Source organism: Corvus hawaiiensis, chromosome 6, assembly GCF_020740725.1.
Source record: "Corvus hawaiiensis isolate bCorHaw1 chromosome 6, bCorHaw1.pri.cur, whole genome shotgun sequence".
NCBI classification, from domain to species: domain Eukaryota; kingdom Metazoa; phylum Chordata; class Aves; order Passeriformes; family Corvidae; genus Corvus; species Corvus hawaiiensis.
In genome coordinates, this window is record NC_063218.1 from 53,549,363 (window position 1) to 53,570,720 (window position 21,358).

Genomic DNA, 21,358 nt, shown 5'->3' on the forward strand with positions numbered 1-21,358 from the left:
ACCTATATAATTATTAATATCAGGATACAGAATTTCTGTGAAACCCTCACAGGTCCACACTAACAGAAACTCAACGAAATTCTGCAAAATAATTTTGAGTGGACTGGGATAATGGATACACGCTAATGAATTGAAATGCTGCCCAGTTTCCATGAGTAGAGGTGGGGGAGAGTGCTACTGAAATATTCCCACGTTTCTAGAAATTTTTATAGGTGACTTTCTTTCATTCATTCTTTAGAATTGCCCTTTCAAGAATGATGATTTTATTGTTTGAACCAAATATTTTGCAAAACCTTTTTTCCCACATACATCAAAAGATATGTTGAAAAAATAAGTGCACGTTATAAAAATTATTTATAGCAGTTTGATTAGGCAAAATTATCTCTCTGTACTCTAATAGCAAAACTAAAATTGAGATTTTAGAAATTATTTGCAACTGCTGAGGTATTTAAGTAATCAAAACTAGAGAAGTTTACAATCTCTGCAAATTGATTCATAGATAGTAGGAAGTAAAGGAGGATTCTGTTCAGCCACCAACAAACATTTTACAATTCAGAAGGAGCATTAAATATTTCTGAACCACCTGATTTGTTTTTAAGATTTCATAATTTGTCTGGATTCGCTTAAAGCAGAAGAAAACGTTTTTTAACAAAACAATTCAGAGTGAGGGTAATACCATTAGGATCCTTAGAAAGTAAATAGCTAAGAATGAGAAAAGTATTGTCATTCTTGAACTGTACACAGGAAAAATGGTCAAGGATACACAAGAAACTGCAAACATACCTGTTTCCTGTCTAAGGACTACAAAGTCTTTCTCAAGGAATGTAACTACAGAAACATTATTTTAACATAACCAAATAAATGCAAAGACAACAAGAACAGATGTGGCTGATCAGGATATTCTGTTAGAGCAATCTTCAGCCACCATTGGCTGATATTCATGGAGCATAAAAGGACGAATATTCAATTGAAGAATTGAGAGAATACGGTAAAACACCGTAACCATGAAAAATATAAAAAATCATTTTATTTTCTTTAAAGATCATGCCTGGATTCTCTTCAAAACATTTACCAAACTTTAAAAATTCTTTGTCAAATTCGCTGAGATTTTCCTGACTTCCTAATATAGAGATACTTCAGCCCAAACTGCAACTAGAGAGCAAAACTTTATATATTAATTTACAAAAACAAATATATGGAAGCAAATGTCTATAGAACCATTTTTCTTTTCCTCTCACCACAAGAATTAACACTAAAGTTCAGAAACTATAGTTTTGCAGGCTCTTATGATTCAATAGCTACCAAGCCTCCTTCGGAATAGTGAGAAAAGTTCTGCCTGCACTCATACCAGCAAAAATGGAAAGAAAAGCAAGCTGTTCCCAGTAGGCTCCATTTCAGTATTTTCTCTAAGCAGAAATAAACTTCTTTTGCCTTTCTGAAATCTGTTTGCCCATTACTAGATACTTGCTTTTTGGAATTTACATTTTTCTCATCTCTGGAAAACAATAACTTATTTACACTCTTCTGAGAGGTGTTTTCTGAAGCCCTGCTGTAAATAGGAAATTACTCTCTTCTCAAATATCCCAAAACAAATTTTCACCCAATAGTTTAAATAAATTTCATTGAATCGTTATAGAGCATACCGTAATTTTATTTTTTCTCTTATTTGAAATGTTTCCTTTTAAAAAAACAGCTCATTAACTACAGCACTTTATCATATACACAGCTTCAAGTTTATTTACTTATGTCAGATAACTCTTATTTCTCAGATTTATAATTTGCTTAAAATAAACTACGGCACAGCTTGCCTCATTAAAAGAGAATTACAAGTTCACAGTGGATATAAAGTAAATGAGCATCTTATGTCGTGTGCTTTGCTCTGCTGAAAAACAGTGTACTCTGCAAGAAATATTGGATATAAGAAATACAGTGCCTCCAAGTCATTCCAGACTCCTGCCTTCTGCCAGCTGTCACCACAGCAGCAGCATCTCAGGGGACGCTGACCAAGTTCCCAGTGTATCCCACGTGTCAAGCAAACAGAAACACTGAGCAGGATGTATTCAAGGAATAGTTTGGTATTCCCTGACTGGAATCTGCTCTAATGGCTCTCTCTGACAGGGTTGCTGCTGCTGCTGCTGCTGCTTTCCCTACACCTGCAGCAAAGCTCACAAGAGTGAGCAAGTTCAAGCTGGCAGAGGGATTGGTCTGTTCTCACCGCAGCACTTGGCCATTGGTCTGATTTAACCACAGCATCAAACCACCTGAGACTGCTGACAGAAGACAGATGGGACTCTCCCTCCTTCCACCCTCCAAATGTTTTCTGTTAACGTGGTGAGATAAAACTGTTCAGCACAGCTGAGTCAAGCAAAGGAGATGTGGCAGCACTGTGCAACTGGAAGCGGACATTCCAGACAGGACCATCTGCCTGGCAGTGTATGCTGCTGGGGAAATGAAGCCTCAGTGACTGTCCACAAAATGCCTTTACTTGGAAGTGCAGAAGAGTCCCTGTATAAAATTCACTATGACAATGTCCCTTTATTTCCAACAGCATCTAAAAGAACACTTTCCTTTTGTTCTGCTGTTGCAGCAGTAAGGGCCCATTAGCAGTAAATGCCACATCAAATCCCTTCATAATCTATTTGTTCTTTGATGAACTACACAAATCTACTTGGAAAGCTTGAATGGTAAATTCTCTTTGGCTGAGTTATGGAGCTAATTGCAGCTCACTGGCCAGTGGGATTTAACCTAAAACTAAGCATATACTCATGTGATGCCAGGTCCCATAGGCTGGAGAGTATACAATTTATTAAGATCAAAGACTGATTAGAAGTGTATATACCTCAATAAAACAGTCTTAATTTAATCACACATGCTGCTAAAAATCGACAAAGGTTATATATGTTCCCACCACATGATGCATGATGTTTCGTGGAAAGGAACAAAATTGAGTGAGTTGGGTAAGAAGTTTGTATGAACAACCTGACAGAGGTAAAGAAACTTCTGGTTCATATCACTGAAATCTCATAACACAGGTAAGATGTGGAAAGGGCACCACATCAACCCTTAGTGCAACTCCCTGTTATAGGTATTACTGTACTGAAAATGCCTGCATTTGGACTCTTCACATGCTCTGCAAATTAAATCTCTCATTCCTTTGCTGCCCTACATAATGAAATATTAAAATATTCTTGCTCTATGTCAAAGACACTAGGATTTTCTTAGTCAACAAGTATAAGCCAGCTCACGTGCTGACTGTGCAGTGACCCTTTCATAATGTCTCCCAGCCATACAAATACACATATATATTCATCAGGAATGTCTTTTTCCATTTATACAGTAATTTGGTATTGTCATCTCTTGGCATAAAATACATTACATGAGAGGCTGAACATTTTTTCTCCCCTAAACCAGAATTAAAATAATGAGAAGTTATTTTATTACAGAAAACATTACTCAAAGTGTCAACAAACGAAGTCAAAAGCAAAAATTCTGTGTATTTTAATATATCCTGGATTTAGAAATACAGGACCGAAGGGTCTATAAACAGTGAGAGAGTCCAGCCTTTTTCCATCATGGCTTTATGAGACAACCCCAAACTGATGAAGCTTCATCTTAAATGTACTGATACTGCTTTGCATTACTATTCCCAACAGAAAGTGTTTCAGGACGTTTCTTGTCCTACAGTTAGAAATCATCTTTTAACTTCCAGCCTTAAATAACTCATGATCTTTTTATATGAGCCTGTTCTTGGTACTCACCTGTTTCTGTAACTTTTGACTTCTCCCTGAACAATACTGATGTAAAAAGCAGCAAATGGTAAATACATATGGTCTATGACATGGAGTAAACTAAAAAGATAGAGTACAGCAGAAAACTCCAACACTGTTCAAAAAGCAGCCTCTAGAAGCCAGTATGAGCTGTAATACGGCCAACAATTTAAACAGTCCTTTAAGACCCTACCTTATTTTGGGATTTATGTTTTCTAAAGGAGACTACACTTTTTAAGCAGCAGGGCGACTGTTACTTTTTATTTTTTTTATTCAGAATAAAAATGTAAAGCATAGCATGTCCTACAAGTATTGTGAGTCTAAAAATTAGCTACCACAAAAATAAACTAATTTGAGGCACAGCATAATGCAGTTTTTCTCCTTTTGATTTGATAGGTATTTTCTAATTATCACAGTAAGGTTGTATTTTATATTGCTATATAGACTAGGCACTTTCACTGTTTATAGCCCCAGTAGCTCACATCATAATTTCTGAGGCAGGGTGTTGGGAAGTGGTAAAACATTGGAAAGATTGTTAACAGATGAAGCCAGCTTTAGTGCAGAACACAGAAACTGATCAGTGTTCATGTCTTAAGATCAAGAAAATCTTAAAAATCTTGTTCTCTTCTGTTGGGGTTTCAGTTTAGTCTTAGTTTTTTTCCTGTTAAAGGAATTTTCTCCCATATGCATGTTGCTAGGGGACAAATAGCTGTACTTAAGAAAGACAAAAAGGGGAGTGGGGCGGGCCTGGCTACTCCTTTGTCTACACCTGGGTGTGGGGACAGTTCGCTCTGAGCGTCCGGAGAGAGAAGCTGCAGAGAAAGGAGCTGCTGCTTCTTTCTTTTTGGCCGTTCTTTCTTCCTGCTGGAAACAACGCCGGGACCCCAAAAGCCGCTTTCCCTGCCCTGCTGGAGACCGAGCTGTGGCTGTCCTGCCCCGCTGCTGCTTCGAGCTTTCGCTACGCTGTAGCCCTGCTCGCCCTGCCTGCCTGGGCCTCCGTGGGGTTCTCCCATCTGGATACATCTCGCCTGCCACCCGGGATTTGCGTTCGTCCCTGCCATTCCAGCCTGCTGTTCCTGAGAGTCCGGGATCAGCTGCCCAGGGGTTTGTGAAGCCTTTGTTCCATCCTTCCCGGGATCCCAGGGCACCAGAGCCGCGGGTTTCCCGAGCTCGCTCCGGAGCGCCCCCTGCAGCCGCGGGGGAACCATCGCACCTGCCCTGCTCACCGGGAGCCGCCAGCGCCCCTGCCGGCTGCGAGCGGAACTGCACCCGAGGGGAAAGGGCCTGACAGCCGAGAAGGCTGGCACTGGGTTTGTGATTGTTTGCTGTTACTGCCATAGTTGTTGTTGTTTTGTTTGACTGGTTATATACATATATATATAGAGTAAAGAACTGTTATTCCTATTTCCCACATCTTCGCCTAAAGGCCCTTGATTTCAAAATATAATAACTTAGAGGAAAAAGGGGTTATATCTGCCACTTCAAGGGGGGGCTTCTGCCTTCCTTAGCAGACACCTGTCTTTCAAAACCGAGACATCTTCCCAAGAATCAAATTATACCAGGAAGTCATGGTGCATGATTTCATCTCTTGTAGGACTTGTAAAGCTTGATTTTTAGCAACTTACTGTGAAGAACTAATATCAAAGTACCAGCTCAAGACTTTTAGAAGGTAAGCTGTGAAAACTGAAGAACCACCAGCTGCCAGGGATCAACAGCTCCATAACGGAAGGCAAATATGGAGCAAGGCAGGAAGGGGCAGTGCCCTCACCAACAAGGGGTGCAGTACCCAGAGAAGATGAGTTTGGTAGGTCTGGTTCTGTCAGCCAGACAAGGCCACAGAGATGAGGAGGTTCTGAGGTCAAGTCAGGGAGCCAGGTCAGCATGGCCAGGTCAGGGTGAGGGCCAGAGATGGCAGCCAGGTCAGTCACAGTGACCACAAGGCAAGCCCAGGTCATGAGGATGACCTGAGACCAAGCCAGCATGTGCAGTCCACGGGTGAGGATCCCGGTCAGACAGGTCTTTGCCCAGCATAACAACTGTGGCTTGGGCAGGCCATGGGGGCATGGGCTGAGCTTAAGGAGAGCACCCAAGACAAGGCCAACAGGCCCCTCCTTTTCTCATGTTTCGACACCCTGAGCCAAAGTTGCGCAGCTGTGCCCAGCAGTGCTGGCCTTGAGCACAGCCCAGCCCTGCCAGGAGGGCCTTGGGGGCTGCCCAGGGCCCTGACATCAGCTTCCAAAGGAAATAGAACTTGTAAGAACCAAGGACAGAGCCTGCTCAACTCTCAGCCTATGCACAGATTTCTTCTGAGAGCAGAACATCTGCTGAATGACATTGGCACAACTACAGAACCATCCTAAAAACGTGGTTTTCACAAGTTAACCAAAGCTGTAAAGTGCAAGTCTGTCAGTTTAAAATCCCTCTGCATGTACAAATATCTACTTCCAAACAGAGTTGGAGAAGCATACCATAATTTAAAAAAAAAAAAAATTCTTAACTGCTACAGTTAAGATCTTCCCTCCAAACAAATTACAGCATTTTCATTATATTAAGGAAAAAACAAACCTCCATCATTCTTCATGAGTTTCTAACAAATCTGAAAAATTAGTAAATACAGCATTTTTTTTATGTCTGTACATTTTATTACACAACTCAAAAAATTCTAAACAGGTATGACAATTAATATATGATCCCATCACTATGTTTTGACTGGATTTATCACCATATAACAGTAACAGGGTTTGGCTCTATGATTGTTTAAACCAACAAAAATCATCTCTGTCAGTGTCACTCCATGGAAAATAATTCACTTCTCTTTGCTTGCTTGTTGTTAATTAATTATTTAATTTTAAGTAGCTCTCTGTGGTATCACAGAAGTATCTGCTCTGATGCAAAAGAAAGGCAAGCAGGGCAAAAGGACAGAGAACTTTCCGAACTTCTCAGTCTCAAGTCACAATGTTGAAATTTGGAATTGAATAGTCACATTAAGAAAATACATCAATACTGGAGTGGAGCATTTTAAAGTGCTTGTACTCAAGTACTTCCCTGCTTAGCAACTCTGCCATCATCACAAACATCTGCCCTAGTATTTATATTTTGTGCAATTGTAATAATCTCCAGAAGTTTAATCAATCAATCACTTTTGATATCTGGAATTACAGATATTTAATGACACTGCAGTCTTCGACTACATTGTATTACTTTTAAGTACTTCTTTTACAGGCTTCATATACTGCCTAATGGTACATACAGGATTTCTAGTTAAAAATATTTTAAAATACATGAAAAGGCTGAAGGATAATGATGTTTAGCACTTTCAGTTATAGCACAGTTTGGACAAATCAAAGACAAGCTTGCCAAGCAACCTGGCTCCACCTACCATTACCATTTATCTTCATGCTTTTCACCTGTTTAATCTCTATTCTACACAGCCCTGGATTCCAAAGCACCCTTACCTTGTGTCTTCATCCAGAAGTATCATTACTTCAAAGTATCATTTTTGCCACTTTAAAAATTACTTCTTTTTAACACAAAGTCAGTATGAGTTTTACTGAAAATACTTGAGTGGTGAATTTAAGACATGAGGAGGAAAACAAGTACAGGCAAACAAAACAGAACAGGGGAAATAAGGACATAGGAAAACTGACCGGATATGAGACTAAACAAGAAGGAAAGGAAGGAAAACTCTTTTGTCTTTGATTAAGTATTTGGAAAGGAGAGAGAAATTCTTCAGAAAAATTCATTTTCAAAATTTTTCTACTCAGCTTAGCAGTGTGATTCATGCTACCAGTCCTTGACACATGCAAAAATCAAAAGTGCTGGTTAAACCTTAGCTTCTTGTTTTGCTCCTTAGGTCACTAATTTTTCGTCCTGGCTTCCTTTGAGAAAAAGCTGCCTTTTGGGGAAATGGAAATGTATGTCTCAGATCCAAATGACTGAATACATCTCTGCTGAATGCCCGTATGGAGAAGCCAAGTAGGGTTGGAGTCTGGAGAAAAGAGCTTAAGGCAGAAACTTAGGAATGTACAGTTAATGCAGTGAGACAGGAGAGAAATATAACCTAAATATAACCTAAATCTCCTTTGAGCCTGAAGAAAGCTACTGCATTTTGAAGCTTCTATAGATATCTACCATCTTACTACAAGACAAGAAGAAATAGAAGAGTACTGAAATCTTCTTGCTACCATGGTCAATTTTTTAAAGTAACTTTATGATTCCTATTTTTCCACCTAATCCTTTGTTGATTAAATAATTTCTAGTGATCCAGCTACAGGCCTGGTTTTTGTCACATTATTCCTATATATTAGGCTTCTTTTAATAAAAAAAAAAAAGAAGGTATGATTTAAAATGTCAAACACTGCTGTTCCTTATTACTAAGCTTAAAACCTTTGGGGATATTTTTCCCAACTGTAGTTTAACGCCTAAGCAAAAATAAGGTCTGTTTCCAGATATGCTGTGGACTTGGTAATACAGGGAGGGTCATCTGCTGACACAGTATTATCCTGCCAAGCAGAAAAAGCGTGATGAGGCTACTATTGCACAATGTTTCTCAAAATAAACATTGCAATTACTTTTGTGTCTATTCATAGTGATAAATTTTGTCTTGCTGCCCACCTTCCTCCAAGAAAGAGCTATTTTTAAAAAGGTGATTTATATACTTGACAAATATTTTTCTAGTTACTCTTCAATTTTCTATTAATAATTGAGATAGGATGAAGTGACTTGTACCAGCAGAGAAGTAACTGAACGTGTTGTTATTTGACAAATGGTCTGGTCAATATTTGTGTCCGGAACACGAGACTGGATGGGATAACAGCTGTCACTAAAGTACTGAACAGCAGTAGAAAGCTTTTGCCCAGGTTGTAGAGACAAACACATGTTAATCTCCTGTTCCAACCAGGCGAAAGAAACAGAGCAAGTGTGAATATTGTTCCAAGAAGCACAAAAACTTCTGACAAGTTCAGCTGTGATCTCCAGTGGAAAGGATTAGGCCTTATCTTGGGAAAATAAACTTTCTCAAAGGGATGAGCCAGTAGGTTCTACCACACTTTTGGATTCGCTGCCTTTAACTCTTTGTAAGACTACATGAAAGGTGAGAATAAATGAGAATTTATTTAAAACAGTCTGTTCGTATTTCCTGGTCCTCTTTTTTCAGGTAAGAACCATTGCAAACAGGCACGTGTAGCTGTCTTAACAACTTTTTTTAGTAAATCCAAACAAAAACTTGGAATTAACAAGTCTTGGTACTAAGAACATGATGACAGCCCACCACCTACACGGGAATGGGATTTTGTGCTGTTCTGGAAAGTGAGGTACACTATGAAAACACAAACATTTTCTAATTCAGGACCTTAGAGACACAAGACAATTCTACCATTGTGCTGTATCCCCAGATACTTAGATACATCAGCTGGCAACTGAGGCACATATGGGAAAAAACTCCAAACAACGCCCCCAAAACACAAAGAAACAAAAAAAAACAGTGGTCAGAAATAGGAGGTGGGAAAAGCAGCCTTCTACAAAGTGTTCAAGTACTTACTTTAAAAAAAATCTACCTGCCCACTTAGTTGCCTATTCCTTAACTACTACCAGGCCCATTCCCAGGCAACTACACCACCCTTGTCACACCCAAGAATAGAGAGACACAAAAAGAGGACCTACACAAGGCCACTAGACAAGCTCTTCCTGATAGTTCTTACAGCCTCGTAAAAGAGAAAATCCTGCTACAACAGAAAAGTAGGGAGACAGCTCTTTCTTTTGTCCATGAACTTGCATGATCCCCTTCAGGGAAGCAGGATGTATGCCTGTAAGCTTCTCGTGACCAGATTTGCCAAGTTTTACAACCATGCACTTTCTTCAGTCTCTCCCTTCTTCAGGCCAGTTGAAGCATCACTAACTAGGAAACTGAGCAATGAGTTTTCATTCCTTATCTCCCTTTCTCTCCCCCTCCTTCTGCTGATCTTCATATCCTTGTGTGCACTGTGACTAGAAAGGGCATCTGGTAAGCACAAGCTTACTGACTCATACTTCTTACAGGCCACCAAAAAGCAACAAAGACAGAACCTCCAAATTCACAGGAAGTTGGGAGGAGAAAGTAAGACAGAAGAGCAGCAAAACCACAGAAATCAGACAGCAAAAAGGCTAATGGAGTACAGGAAACAAAAGATGAAATGGTAGACAAAGAGTAAATTGAGGTTATAGATACTGGAAAGTGTGCAGGAGCTAATAAGGAATGATACAAATTCAAAATATAAAGGTAGAGGATTTTTGACTGCTAGCACAACAATCTAGGAGTCCTGGTTAAATTCTAAACTCTTCAGTTCTCTGCTACAGTAGATTTAGGAATTTACATGACATCCATCTGTATATATTAACCTTCTAATAACATGTGGTTAATGATATTAAATTAAACCCTATGTGTGTGACAGGAATTTTAAAGTTGAAAAGTTTTATAATTCCTTTCTGTACATGAGAGGAATTTAAAAAACTTGCCCTACAAAATATGCTCTCAGTAAGACAACAAGAGAAAAAGATGGTCCCCAGTTTTCTCTTCCATATATTTGCATTCCCACTCCATCTTCACGGCTTCCCTCTATAAATCTGATGCACACAATGACTTTTCAGAATTGTCTTCATTGTTTTCCTCAGCCTGATCCTGTGACAAAACACTCCCATCCCAATTTGCCATACAAAAGCCAGGTGCCAGAAGACAGGGTAATTACCTAAGAACTAACTGAAAGCCTCACTTTCTTTGACATTTTCTGAACTGTGAATTTATAGCAACCTTCACTTTAACAGCCTAAATAACTGCCTCAAGTGTCGCACACACCATACTTACAAAACAACATACCAGACCACATGGTGTAACATGCTGTACTTATGGTACCTCACACCACATTTTATGTCTTCAGAAAAGGGGAAAAACTGTTGGGCCTGTCCATGTTCAAAACATTGCCAGCTATCTGATCAGAGCAGTCATAATGAATCTTGACATAAAAAGCCAAGTAAAACCTCAGGGTGAAGTTAAGTAGCACCTATATACCATGTTAGCCACAATTTTTTTAAAATTTAAATTACCATAAACAAAACTATAATATTCTTTTTGGAATAATATTCTTTTTGGAAGTCTACAATTAAATCATCTTAGTAGGAGATGGCATTGAGCTCATCAGATCTGATACTGTCTGTGACATGAGCCCTTATTGTTCTTCACTATTGTCTTTCTGATCTCCATTCATTCTTACTCTGTATGTGAGAGAAGAATGGATGACAACCTATATCCTGAGACCATTTGGTTGCTTGGGAGTAAATATGAGGTTCACAGGTTCAGAAAAGACTATTAATTGTGCCTTTATCCATGGCTGCTACAAGTTTATGATTCAAAGTCACTCCACAAACCAACGGAATGAAGACTAAGAGCGTTAGAATTTAATGGCAGACACGAGATCAGTACTGAGGCACCCAGGTAGCAGTGATGCAACGTTGTAATTGTAATGAACATGTAAACATTTGATGAGGATTGTGTTAGAGCATCTTCTTGGAAGATTGGGAGTAACAGACAACAACAGAATTATACAAACTTTTTGGTCACACCAGCTTCATTAAAAACCTCCTTGGTTTTCTTTGGAGTTTGTGCAATATCCAAGGGGAGTGGAGCAGGGAATCTTTTTACATGAAAGTTTTTGTGATTAAATAGGGGCCACACCCACTTCTGCCCCTAGTAACTTATAGATACTACATGGTGGGATTGGACTAGATGACCTTTAAAGGTCCCTTCCAACCCAAACTATTCCATGACTCTCTAATACTGGAGACAACTTACCACAGGCAGGATGTACAAAAGGGTTCTATGAATGTCTGATTAGGGGATAAAAGCACAATTTGTCATTCTTTCATTCGAAAGAAATTAATATTTACCATGCAGCTGTCTTAGTACATGATTAGAATTGAATTAGAACAGAAAATACCTCATTTTATAATTTAGAAAAATAATTTTGTTTTCAAAGCAGACCTAGACATACCCAGTTGCTGAAAGAGAAGAGCCACACTGGTGCCTGTAACAGGAAGGCTATCATGTAGAGGAGTCTGTATCAGCTGTCGGTCTCCAGCTCCCAAAGAAAACAATTTCTGTAGAAAGAATTTTTTAAATTTAATTTATATAGAATAAACAAGCTGTCGCCATGCAGATAAGTGATTCATACTGCAAAAATTATTTATTTTGTATACAGAAATTTAAAATCAAATAGAGGTCTGAAATACAATTTGAGGACAGTGATATGTCTCCCTGAATGTATAGCATGACAGTGTCTCCCTTGCACTTACACTTAGTTAAATAGTTATGGCTTTGAAGACAGTTAAAAGTACATTTCTGTTAATACAATAAAAAACCTCTTGGGAAAAAGAAAAGGTTTAAAATCCATTTAAATCAGAAAAATGTACAGTATTTCTAACTGGCTTTCTTTGCTATCTACTGTCTGCATGCACGAATTCAGTATGAACACACTTGTGACATGTGGGTATTGAAGAGGACACTTCTGCTATTCCTGTGTTCCTGCTCTGCACATTAAAGTAGAGTTACAACTTCAGCTACCTTTCCAGCACATGAAAATACCTCCCTTGAGGGAGGCAGGAAATGGGAGTGAAAGGAGTGCATTTGAGTATCGCATCCCAAACAACATTGCAATTGCAAAATACCCTTGCTTTCCTCTGAGTAAATCCACATGGCATTCAAGCAATGAGCGATTTCAAGCAGTTAGTTACCTCTAACCACTAACTCCCATGGGCTGGGGGGCATTTCTGTGTGGTAAATCTTCACTCTGTATGACAGCAAAGGCGGGAAATGTATGAAGGCAGCAAGCTTTAGCTGCTGCACAGCAGGTATTTGAAACCAAAAATCCCCCCAGGAAACCCAAACAAGTCCCTGAGCTGTAGCAGAGATGCTCTGCCCCAGCACTTCAGCAGCAGACCTGGATGGAGGTCAGTAACCCATTACACAGCTGACGATTTCCATGGTGGGAACATGAACAACCTGGGAGGCTCCTGAAGGACTTCTGGAAATAAATGTCACAAGAGTGCTCCCACTCTAAGTTATGTAATTCAGATTCAGCCCTGGAAGCACGAGGCTTTATAAAGGAAAGAGAAACACTTAATTTCTGATTTAAATGACAGTTTGACACTAGCAAATTTAAGTTGGAAATGAGTGAGCATTTCATTTGAAGAGAGAAAGCAGAAGGGAACAACCAAAGGAGCCTGACTTTTCCTTCCTCTTCTAGCAGAGGAAACAGCCACTGAGAAAAGCCGCATTTATGGGCAGGGAGAAAAAGGAGAGGATAGAAACAGAGCCAGAAGTTCAGGTGGATCACCAAAACGAAAAATACAAGGCGCAAATACCACTGGAAAAGAAGGTTTCTGACACGGAGATAAAATCTAATTACTCCCCTTCAAAAACTAAAGCCTCAGATACAAAACCAGAGAAGTGGCTGTCTGGAGAGCAGTAAGGTAGATCTTGACTAAGCTGACAGGACATTCTGACACTTTCAGCACTAAGAGAAGTTCCAAAGCATCCAGGGCTATGGAAAAACCAGAACAGAATTAGGGAGTTGTAGGATTTCAAGAGGGCTGATAATGCATAGGTTGGGTGGGAAGCTGTGTATGTAATTGACTGTAAAACGTTGCCATTTGCACATGTAGTTTCCAAGTTTGTTTCATAGTAAGGACCATAACTTCCCATCAGTGTCACAGCATAAAGCAAAAACCAAGCACAGAAGACCCAACTGGATTATCAAAAACCCACAAATGTATTGGAATAATTTATATAAAGTAAATCAACAAACAAACCTGACTTTCTGCTCACAGAAAGCACAGGGGAAAAGCTGAAAGAAGTCTATTCACTAGAAGACTTTTTTTTTTTCTTTTTTTTTTTTTAAGGCATGGGCTATTTGCAATATTTAATTCCTCTGAGGAAACCACATTGGAGTTACTTTTTAGCATTTAAAAAAAATTTGTGGAAATAGAAATTTAAACGAGTTACCAAAGAAGAGACCAGGGGAATCCTGAACTCCATCAAGGAAAAAACATGCATAAATGAACTGGTATGAAGGTTATGTTAGAAAATGGCAAAGAAAGAAAGTCTGTAAAAAAATATCTGTAGCAAGCAGAAATATTCCTGAACACATTATTATTAAAAACTAAACTTATACAAACTGCTTAATTTGTTAATGTGCCCTGTAAAAGCCAACTCAGTGACAAAATTAACCCTTTGACCTTAACCTGGAATGGAATTTTTGCTGTCTTTAGAAGACAGGCTACAGGGAAAGCACTCACAGGCCACAGGGAAAGCACTCAGCTGAACTATGATCTTTATTTCTTCAAAAATATCTCAAGAATTTATTTTTTGTTTTCTTCATAAATTAAATTAACTGGAAAAATACCCTTTCCCCCTCCCCATTTACCTGAGACCCTCCAGAAGCAGGGACAAGGCATGAACACAGATTTGCAATGAGAGTCTCCAGGGACACATTCAGGCTGTCCACATACACGGTGTAGATCAAACCAAGGCAAGCCTAGAAAGGTTGACAAAAAAATTCAGACTGCTATACAAGGAAGGCAGATGTCAAATTATTTAGAGATCTATGCATATAGGGTTTTTTTTAATAAGTTCCCCTTAATAGTTTTTCGTGTAGTGAAGTACTTTCCAACCAAAGACAAAGTAATTTGCACAGAGGCAATCATTCCTTTAAAAAAAAATTAGCTTGGCTACTTACAAGGGATAGATGTTCTTTTTAAAAGAAATTCTAGGCATAATATTTTTGCTATGCTTGTTATACAAGAAGTGCTTTACTATAAGTTACTGTTAAAAATTATAAAAATCAACACAGCTTCATCTGTGCTTTGAACTCTAATGGACCTAAACCTGACTGATTTCCAGGGCAGAACACTGATTAATCCACGAGCTTCTGAGGCTGATTTTAAAATTAGCATCGATGACCAGCAATTCCATATGTTATTTAACTTACATTCTTTATTTTATTATATTGATGTAAATATATTTTATATTAATAGTATACTAATATTTCAGCATCTTTTTTTAAATGGATCCAATTTTAATTGGGAAATCACAGATACAGCTTTAGCATTTTTACTAATAATTTAATGCAGCTCAACATGCCATTTCTTATAAGCCTTTGGACAAAAGGAAATAACTGCTCCACAGCATCTTTTGCCTGTTAACTGCTGTAACTTTGATAAATCAGCAAGTATTTCAGTAATTCTCTTCTTAGAAGTAAGTCCAACAGTAACTTTTCATATAACACATAGTTAAACAGTGAAACTCCATGCTGTGGGTTGTTGTAAAATATGAATGTTAAGAAAGTGAACTAAGTATAGAAAAACCCCATACAACCAACACCTCTGGTTCAGGATGTCATTTAACTATTATTCACATTGAATTAGGAAAGCATTTTGTAGAATTATTTCTACAGCCTGCCCTATTCTTACACACTTTGCTTTGCATTTGCTATGGGCCACTTTCAGAGACAGAATACTGGGCTACGTGGACTTTTAATCTCACTTGGTAGAGTCATCCTTAATCTCTAAAGACAACTGCTGAATGATTTCCTCCTTTGATCTGTAAACTGAACTTTATTTGTTTCTGTTAATATGTATTAGCTTAGGAGAAATTTAAGCTTTTCATTTATCTCAGATAAGTCATATTTCACCAGCTGAAAGTAATCCAAAATCCTAAATCTCTGTCATGCATCTTAATTTGGTCTGGAAGAGGCTCGGAATTTTGCTTTATATATGGAGGAGAACTAGATTTTCACTATTAACTTCCAACTATATAGTTAGTCAAATATTGTCTGGTTTTGTCCTAATAACTCCTTTCATTATAGAGTTCATGGAGCCCAGAAAAAAGTTTATCATGCCTTCTGTGTAGTTTTAAAACTGCTTTAACCTACGGGGGCTATTTACTGTCACAGATGTTGAATTTTATCTAGTTCAATCTAAAGCTACTTTTGCTTTTAAATTCCCAAATCAATCCTGAGTGAGGTATTTTAAATCAAAAGTACTGTCACTGTTACTCATTTAAAACCAGATTTTTCTGCTGATATATTGTAAATAGCAATTGCAAGTACTTTACCCTGAAAATTTCTGGATAATCTAGTCTGGATACCAACACCAGACTTTTGGGAGCAAATACTTCTGCAGGCGGAATTAAACCAGACTCCTCTTCACCTTCAATTTCTTTTGTTCCCTTGAAAACAGAAACACTTCAATTAATAAGTAGGAAGAAACCTCAAAACAAAATGTTAGCATTTTTACCAAAAGTTCACATTTCTCACGAGCTTCAGAAAAGACTGCATTTTTTGAAACTAGTAACAAAACCAAGTAACAGGAGCACACTGCAGTGGTTGCCTGAACTCCCTAGAGCTTCTAGATGCAACTCAGTTTATTAAAACTCATCTGGGAAGTCATGCACCAATGTACCTAAATGAGTTCTCTGAGACAGCAGTTTAACAGGACACTGTTTCACATTAAATACTCCCTGTTGCACTATCTAAAGATAGTGAAGTGGATTATAGAACAGGATCCTTCCATATCAAAGTGTTAGCTGATTTACAATCTCTCCAAATATACAGAGATCATGCATTTCACAAAAGAATGTTTGGTTGTCTTCCTCATATGACTATGATTCAATTTCTTACAGAATTTCCACTAACATTACAGCTGAAATTATCTGTAATGTCATCTCCAGCCTGACCTAGTGAATTTGGAATCTGAAGAAATTTCTTCACAAGAAAACTAATTCAGATTTCTCAAAAAAAAAAAAAATCCCTCACACTTAGGAACCACTAAGGTTAAAAGAAGAGAACAGCCCAGTGCAGATAAACCTGCAGTTGTTCATGATATTGCGCAAGAACTCCTTGCCAGAACTTACTCAGTCACAAATAGTTTATTATTATTCATAGCCAAAACCGAAGATGTCACTAAATATTTTCATTTCTAGAATTCCATACATTCTTTGACAAATTAAGTTTTCAGATGACAGAATGTCCTTGCTTTCCAATTTCTGCATGTAATTCTCTCCATCCCCGCACCACCCACCAAATTTCTTTTATTTGTTCCTCTGACCAAGCATTCTTCCAAGCAAAAATCACTATATTATCTTAATTAGGAACACGAGAAAAATTACTTCCATTTTCATATGACAACATGAAATAACTGCCTTCTATTTCTGTCATGTTGCTACTCATCATTTCAGTTTCTTAAAAAAAAAAATCCAACATTTCTCCTAAATGGGCGAAACCTGATAAAAATGCTCTTAAATGCCAGGAATGCTGCAAGTTCATGAGCTTTATTTCACAACCTCAATTCAGAATGTACAGTTTCTTTAGGCAAATGCTAACCCATAATTCAGCATTCAAGTAAAAATTATGTAAAAAGAGAGTACTCCGGTTTTAATCAGAATAGCTCGGTTAATACAGTATAACACTTTCATACCAAAATAAAACCAGCTGGCACAACAACATATGTACACAAATATGGGCGAACACTTGGCTTTATACATTAAATCAACCAATTAATTTGCAAGGTATGTGCTTAGTTGAGTTTGCATCTCATTTCTAAGATAAAACTGTGGTCCACAAATTCATATGTTTTCACACAAGAACTCAATAGTCACACGTCCCACACAGGTTCATTAATTTTCATCCATTTTAATGCTGACAGGGAGAGCTTTTACAGGAATTACAGTTCCCTCCCCTGCCCCCCTAAATCCCCAAATTTTTAAATTATCAGTAGATGTTTACGGTATCAACCATTCTAAAGAGAAACTATGAGTTCTAGACATAAAGACAACAGTTTCTTGATATCTGACGAATTGTGGACTCTGACGTTAGGAAAAATGAAATTAAAACACATTCCACATTCCTAAAGGCAAGGGAGCATGGAAGCTCTTCCATATTCACATGGTACTAAGATAATGAAACCTCAGGGTGCATAGGCAGGGAGGAGGGTTCCATACAAGACCATTTTAATAAAATCCACACAACTTCAGATCAAGTCCTTGATCTGAATTAATTCATAATTAGATTTAAAGCTTTCAGGGCACGATAGCAGCACAATACTGACTGATAAAGCATTTACACTCTCAAACCATTCTCTCCTACTTCATAGAAGATTTACAGAAAAATGCAATGTGACTGCTGTGTTACTTCCCCAGCTCAACATTCTGACAGGCACACAGGCACATTATTAGGAGTCAGTAGACTAAGTAGATAATCATTTCAAACACATGACTTTTAACCTACTTTCCAAGCAAAGTATTAACAACATAAGCATTCTGTACCAATACTAATTACAAAGCAGTAAAGCCACAAATGTGATTCTATTTACACTTTAGGTTGGACACATGCACATTTCATCTTTCTTTATCCCTTTTCTCATCTAAGGAAAAAGTGTTCTCTAATAAAAAAGAACAAAATAGAAGAGTTTGTTACGTTGGGGGCTTTTTACAATAACTCTTTATTCTATATATGCAGCATTCAATTTACAATTTAACTGAGAACAAATGGATGGTATGGAAAGCCTTGCTAAGGATACACAGACTGAAAGACGAATTTAAATTACAGAATCACAGGGCCACAGAATCATTTAGGTTGGAAAAGACCTCTGAGATCACTGAGTCCAACCTATGACCGAACACCGCTGTGTCAACCAGACCATGGCACGGAGTGCCACGTCCAGTTTCTTCTCAAGCACCTCCAGGGATGGTGACTCCACCACCTCCCTGGGCAGTCTGCTCCAGTGTCTAATCACCTTTTCTTCGGAGAAATTCCTCCTGATGTCCAACCTCAACTTCCCCTGGCAGAACTTGAGGCTGTGTCCTCTTGTCCTGTCACTTGTTGCCTGGGAGAAGAGTCCGACCTCAGCTACACCCTCCTTTTGGGGAGTTGTAGAGAGTGATAAGGTCTCCCCTGAGCCTCCTTTTCTCCAGGCTAAACACCCCCAGCTCCCTCAGCAGCTCCTCATCAGACTTGTGCTCCAGACCCTTCACCAGCTCTGTTGCCCTTCACTGAATTTGCCTTGGTTAATTAATACTGAGATTCCTTTTTTTCCCATTTTTCTCTTTTTATTTCTTTGAAATAAGCAGACTTTGAAAACAGCTGAATTTAGAAAAATGTACCACTAGAGAGCAAACCAGTGCTCCAGTCCTTCACAATCCATTTAGTTTAACAGGTCATAAACGTCTAAAATCTAATCCAGAAATACCTGTGCCTTGAGAAGGCAAATGAATGATTTTTCTTTTTTAACATCCAATTAATAAAGTCCTGAAAAAGACTCTTCCATAGGCTACAAAATAGGTAACTGAGACTGATCTAACTATCAAAGAATTGCATGATGACCTGTGGTCATACATGATTTCACCATGCTTAAAATATTTAGTCCCTTGTACTTAGACATGACTGAAGTCCATCAGGGTCCTGTTCCCTGCCTGTCAAACCCAGAATCCTCTTTTCTTCTGCATCCTGACTTGGTTTCTAAAGTTACAAGTAGAATATAATGCAGAGAGCTGTAAACTGTGGCTGACTTACGTCCTTAGAGCAGTTTTCCCCAAAAAATTACCAGATATTGCAAACCATCACGAAAACTTACATGCAACATCACAGTATTGAATGTTAACATTTATGTCACATGAGATTAAAAAAAAGGCTAGGAAAAATTAAGATAACCAATTTTAAAACTATATACAGCATTACATTCTTGAAAAATTAAAATACAATTAAACAAGTCATTATTTATTGTATAGGTAGAACATGGCTGAGGATATAGCATAAGTTTAAACAGAAAAATCTTATCTGGTTTTACAGCAGAGTGTTTGATTTGTTTACTTGCCCTCTTTTTTTCCCTCTCTTTTTCTGCATTAATTATATATGATAAACACATTTGGAAAATGGTGGAATTTCTTTTGAAGGACATAGGATGCAATTTCATTTTGCTCAACTTGTTTGCTTATAGCTATAAAGTGGCCTCTTAAGAGACTGGCCAAAAAAATGTGCTTGTGTGTTCAGCACACTCAAACCACAGCAATACATATATTTAAACTAAAATGTTTTCATGTATTTTAAGAAATGTTCACATCCACATCTACAGTAAAAAATATATATACAACTCCTGGCACAACACTGTAATCAGTTTAATAATTTTTACAGAAATGAGAGAACAGAACTAGAGAGAGCATGAGTGCATGTACTGCAGCTGTTTGCCTTTCTTCTTTTATAGAAGTATCCATTGAACATATTTGTGACCTCAAATGATGAGGTAAATTAAAATATACAATAGCCAACCAATTGAACAAACAGCATCCATAGTTTATGAACTTCTTCAATAAAAGCAGCTGAATTAATAAATGCATTAAACCAGCTTTGATCCCTGACTCATAACCAATAGTTTAGAAAAATGCACTGTGATGACCACTGCTCATCATCACTCTGCTATTTATTTGATTCCTTGTTTTCTAAGAACAATTTGTTCCTCAGGTTAGCCAAAGGATGTACATGGTATTATGCCCAAGCTAGACAAATTCAGTCTCATTGGCTAAACATTTTTTAATGAGGAAGGTAACTGACAATTGCAGTCACCAGCAGATCAGGCACGATGCCCCAGATCCTAGAAAAAGGTTTAACACATTCTCAATCGTTGTGGTTAAAATCAAATACTTGTGGAGTTTAGACACATTAAGTAAGGTATTGCTTTGTTTAATCAGTGTCCTTTTGCTCTGAAAATCCCTCTACATCTATAAAAAAAGTGTAAAGCTGGGCACAGTTTGCAGCATTTCATCAAGTAATGAGATAAGAGTTTGAAAGCTTGGTATTAGAAGAAAAAGTATTAAACAAAGGGTAATTATGATAAGAAAATATTGCATATTTCCCTCAAATAAATGGGTGTTGATCAAGAGCAAAATACTTTCTTAACACCGAAATGTATATTAAATAAATAAAATATAATAAATATTAAATAACTAATTGCATCATGTATGTACAAGGAAATAGGTACTTATAGCCACGAATTAGTTTCATTTCATGTACACAAATGTCTAAGTTAAAACATTTGTGGGTTACCTGATGTCTAATAAAGGCTGATCTTACACTCCAAGTTTTCCATAGAGTGGCAATGGACTATGAAACATCTCTCTGCTTCCCACTCACTTCCATGAAATTACACTCCCTGAAAGCCACATCTGGCTGACACTGGCTGTGTTTCAACGTTGCATGGGGTAAATTAGGACAAAACTAGACATTTTCATATAAGTCTCAATTTCTGCTTAAGAAATAATGTTAAAACTTTTAGAAGAAAAAGGTGACTGATTTTGTGCTACTTCAGTGAAAAACTGCAACTCTTTTAAAGGCAACAGATGTGGCAGCCAAAAAACAAATTAAGCTTTAAAAAACAACTTCACTCATATTAACCTTATCTTCTTTTATTAAACAGAGAAATTAATTGCCAAAATCTAGCCTTCAAACTTTAAGGTTTCCTCTTGAACTTCTGTAAACCTAATTTTGCCACGACAATCACATTATTTTTAGATGTCA

At 37.8% G+C, this 21,358-nt stretch overlaps 1 protein-coding gene across 7 annotated transcripts in view; it reads right to left on the bottom strand.

The window, feature by feature from the left end:
• The window catches only part of SBF2 (SET binding factor 2), a 235,314-nt gene that overhangs the window by 105,465 nt on the left and 108,491 nt on the right, over positions 1 to 21,358 (bottom strand). For all 7 annotated transcript variants that reach the window (XM_048306571.1, XM_048306567.1, XM_048306573.1 and 4 more), the window contains 3 exons: positions 15,907 to 16,020; positions 14,219 to 14,329; positions 11,789 to 11,894 (listed from right to left, as the gene is read on the bottom strand). In XM_048306571.1, coding sequence (XP_048162528.1) covers positions 11,789 to 11,894; positions 14,219 to 14,329; positions 15,907 to 16,020 — 331 coding nt within the window. The remainder of the gene's footprint in view (positions 1 to 11,788; positions 11,895 to 14,218; positions 14,330 to 15,906; positions 16,021 to 21,358) is intronic.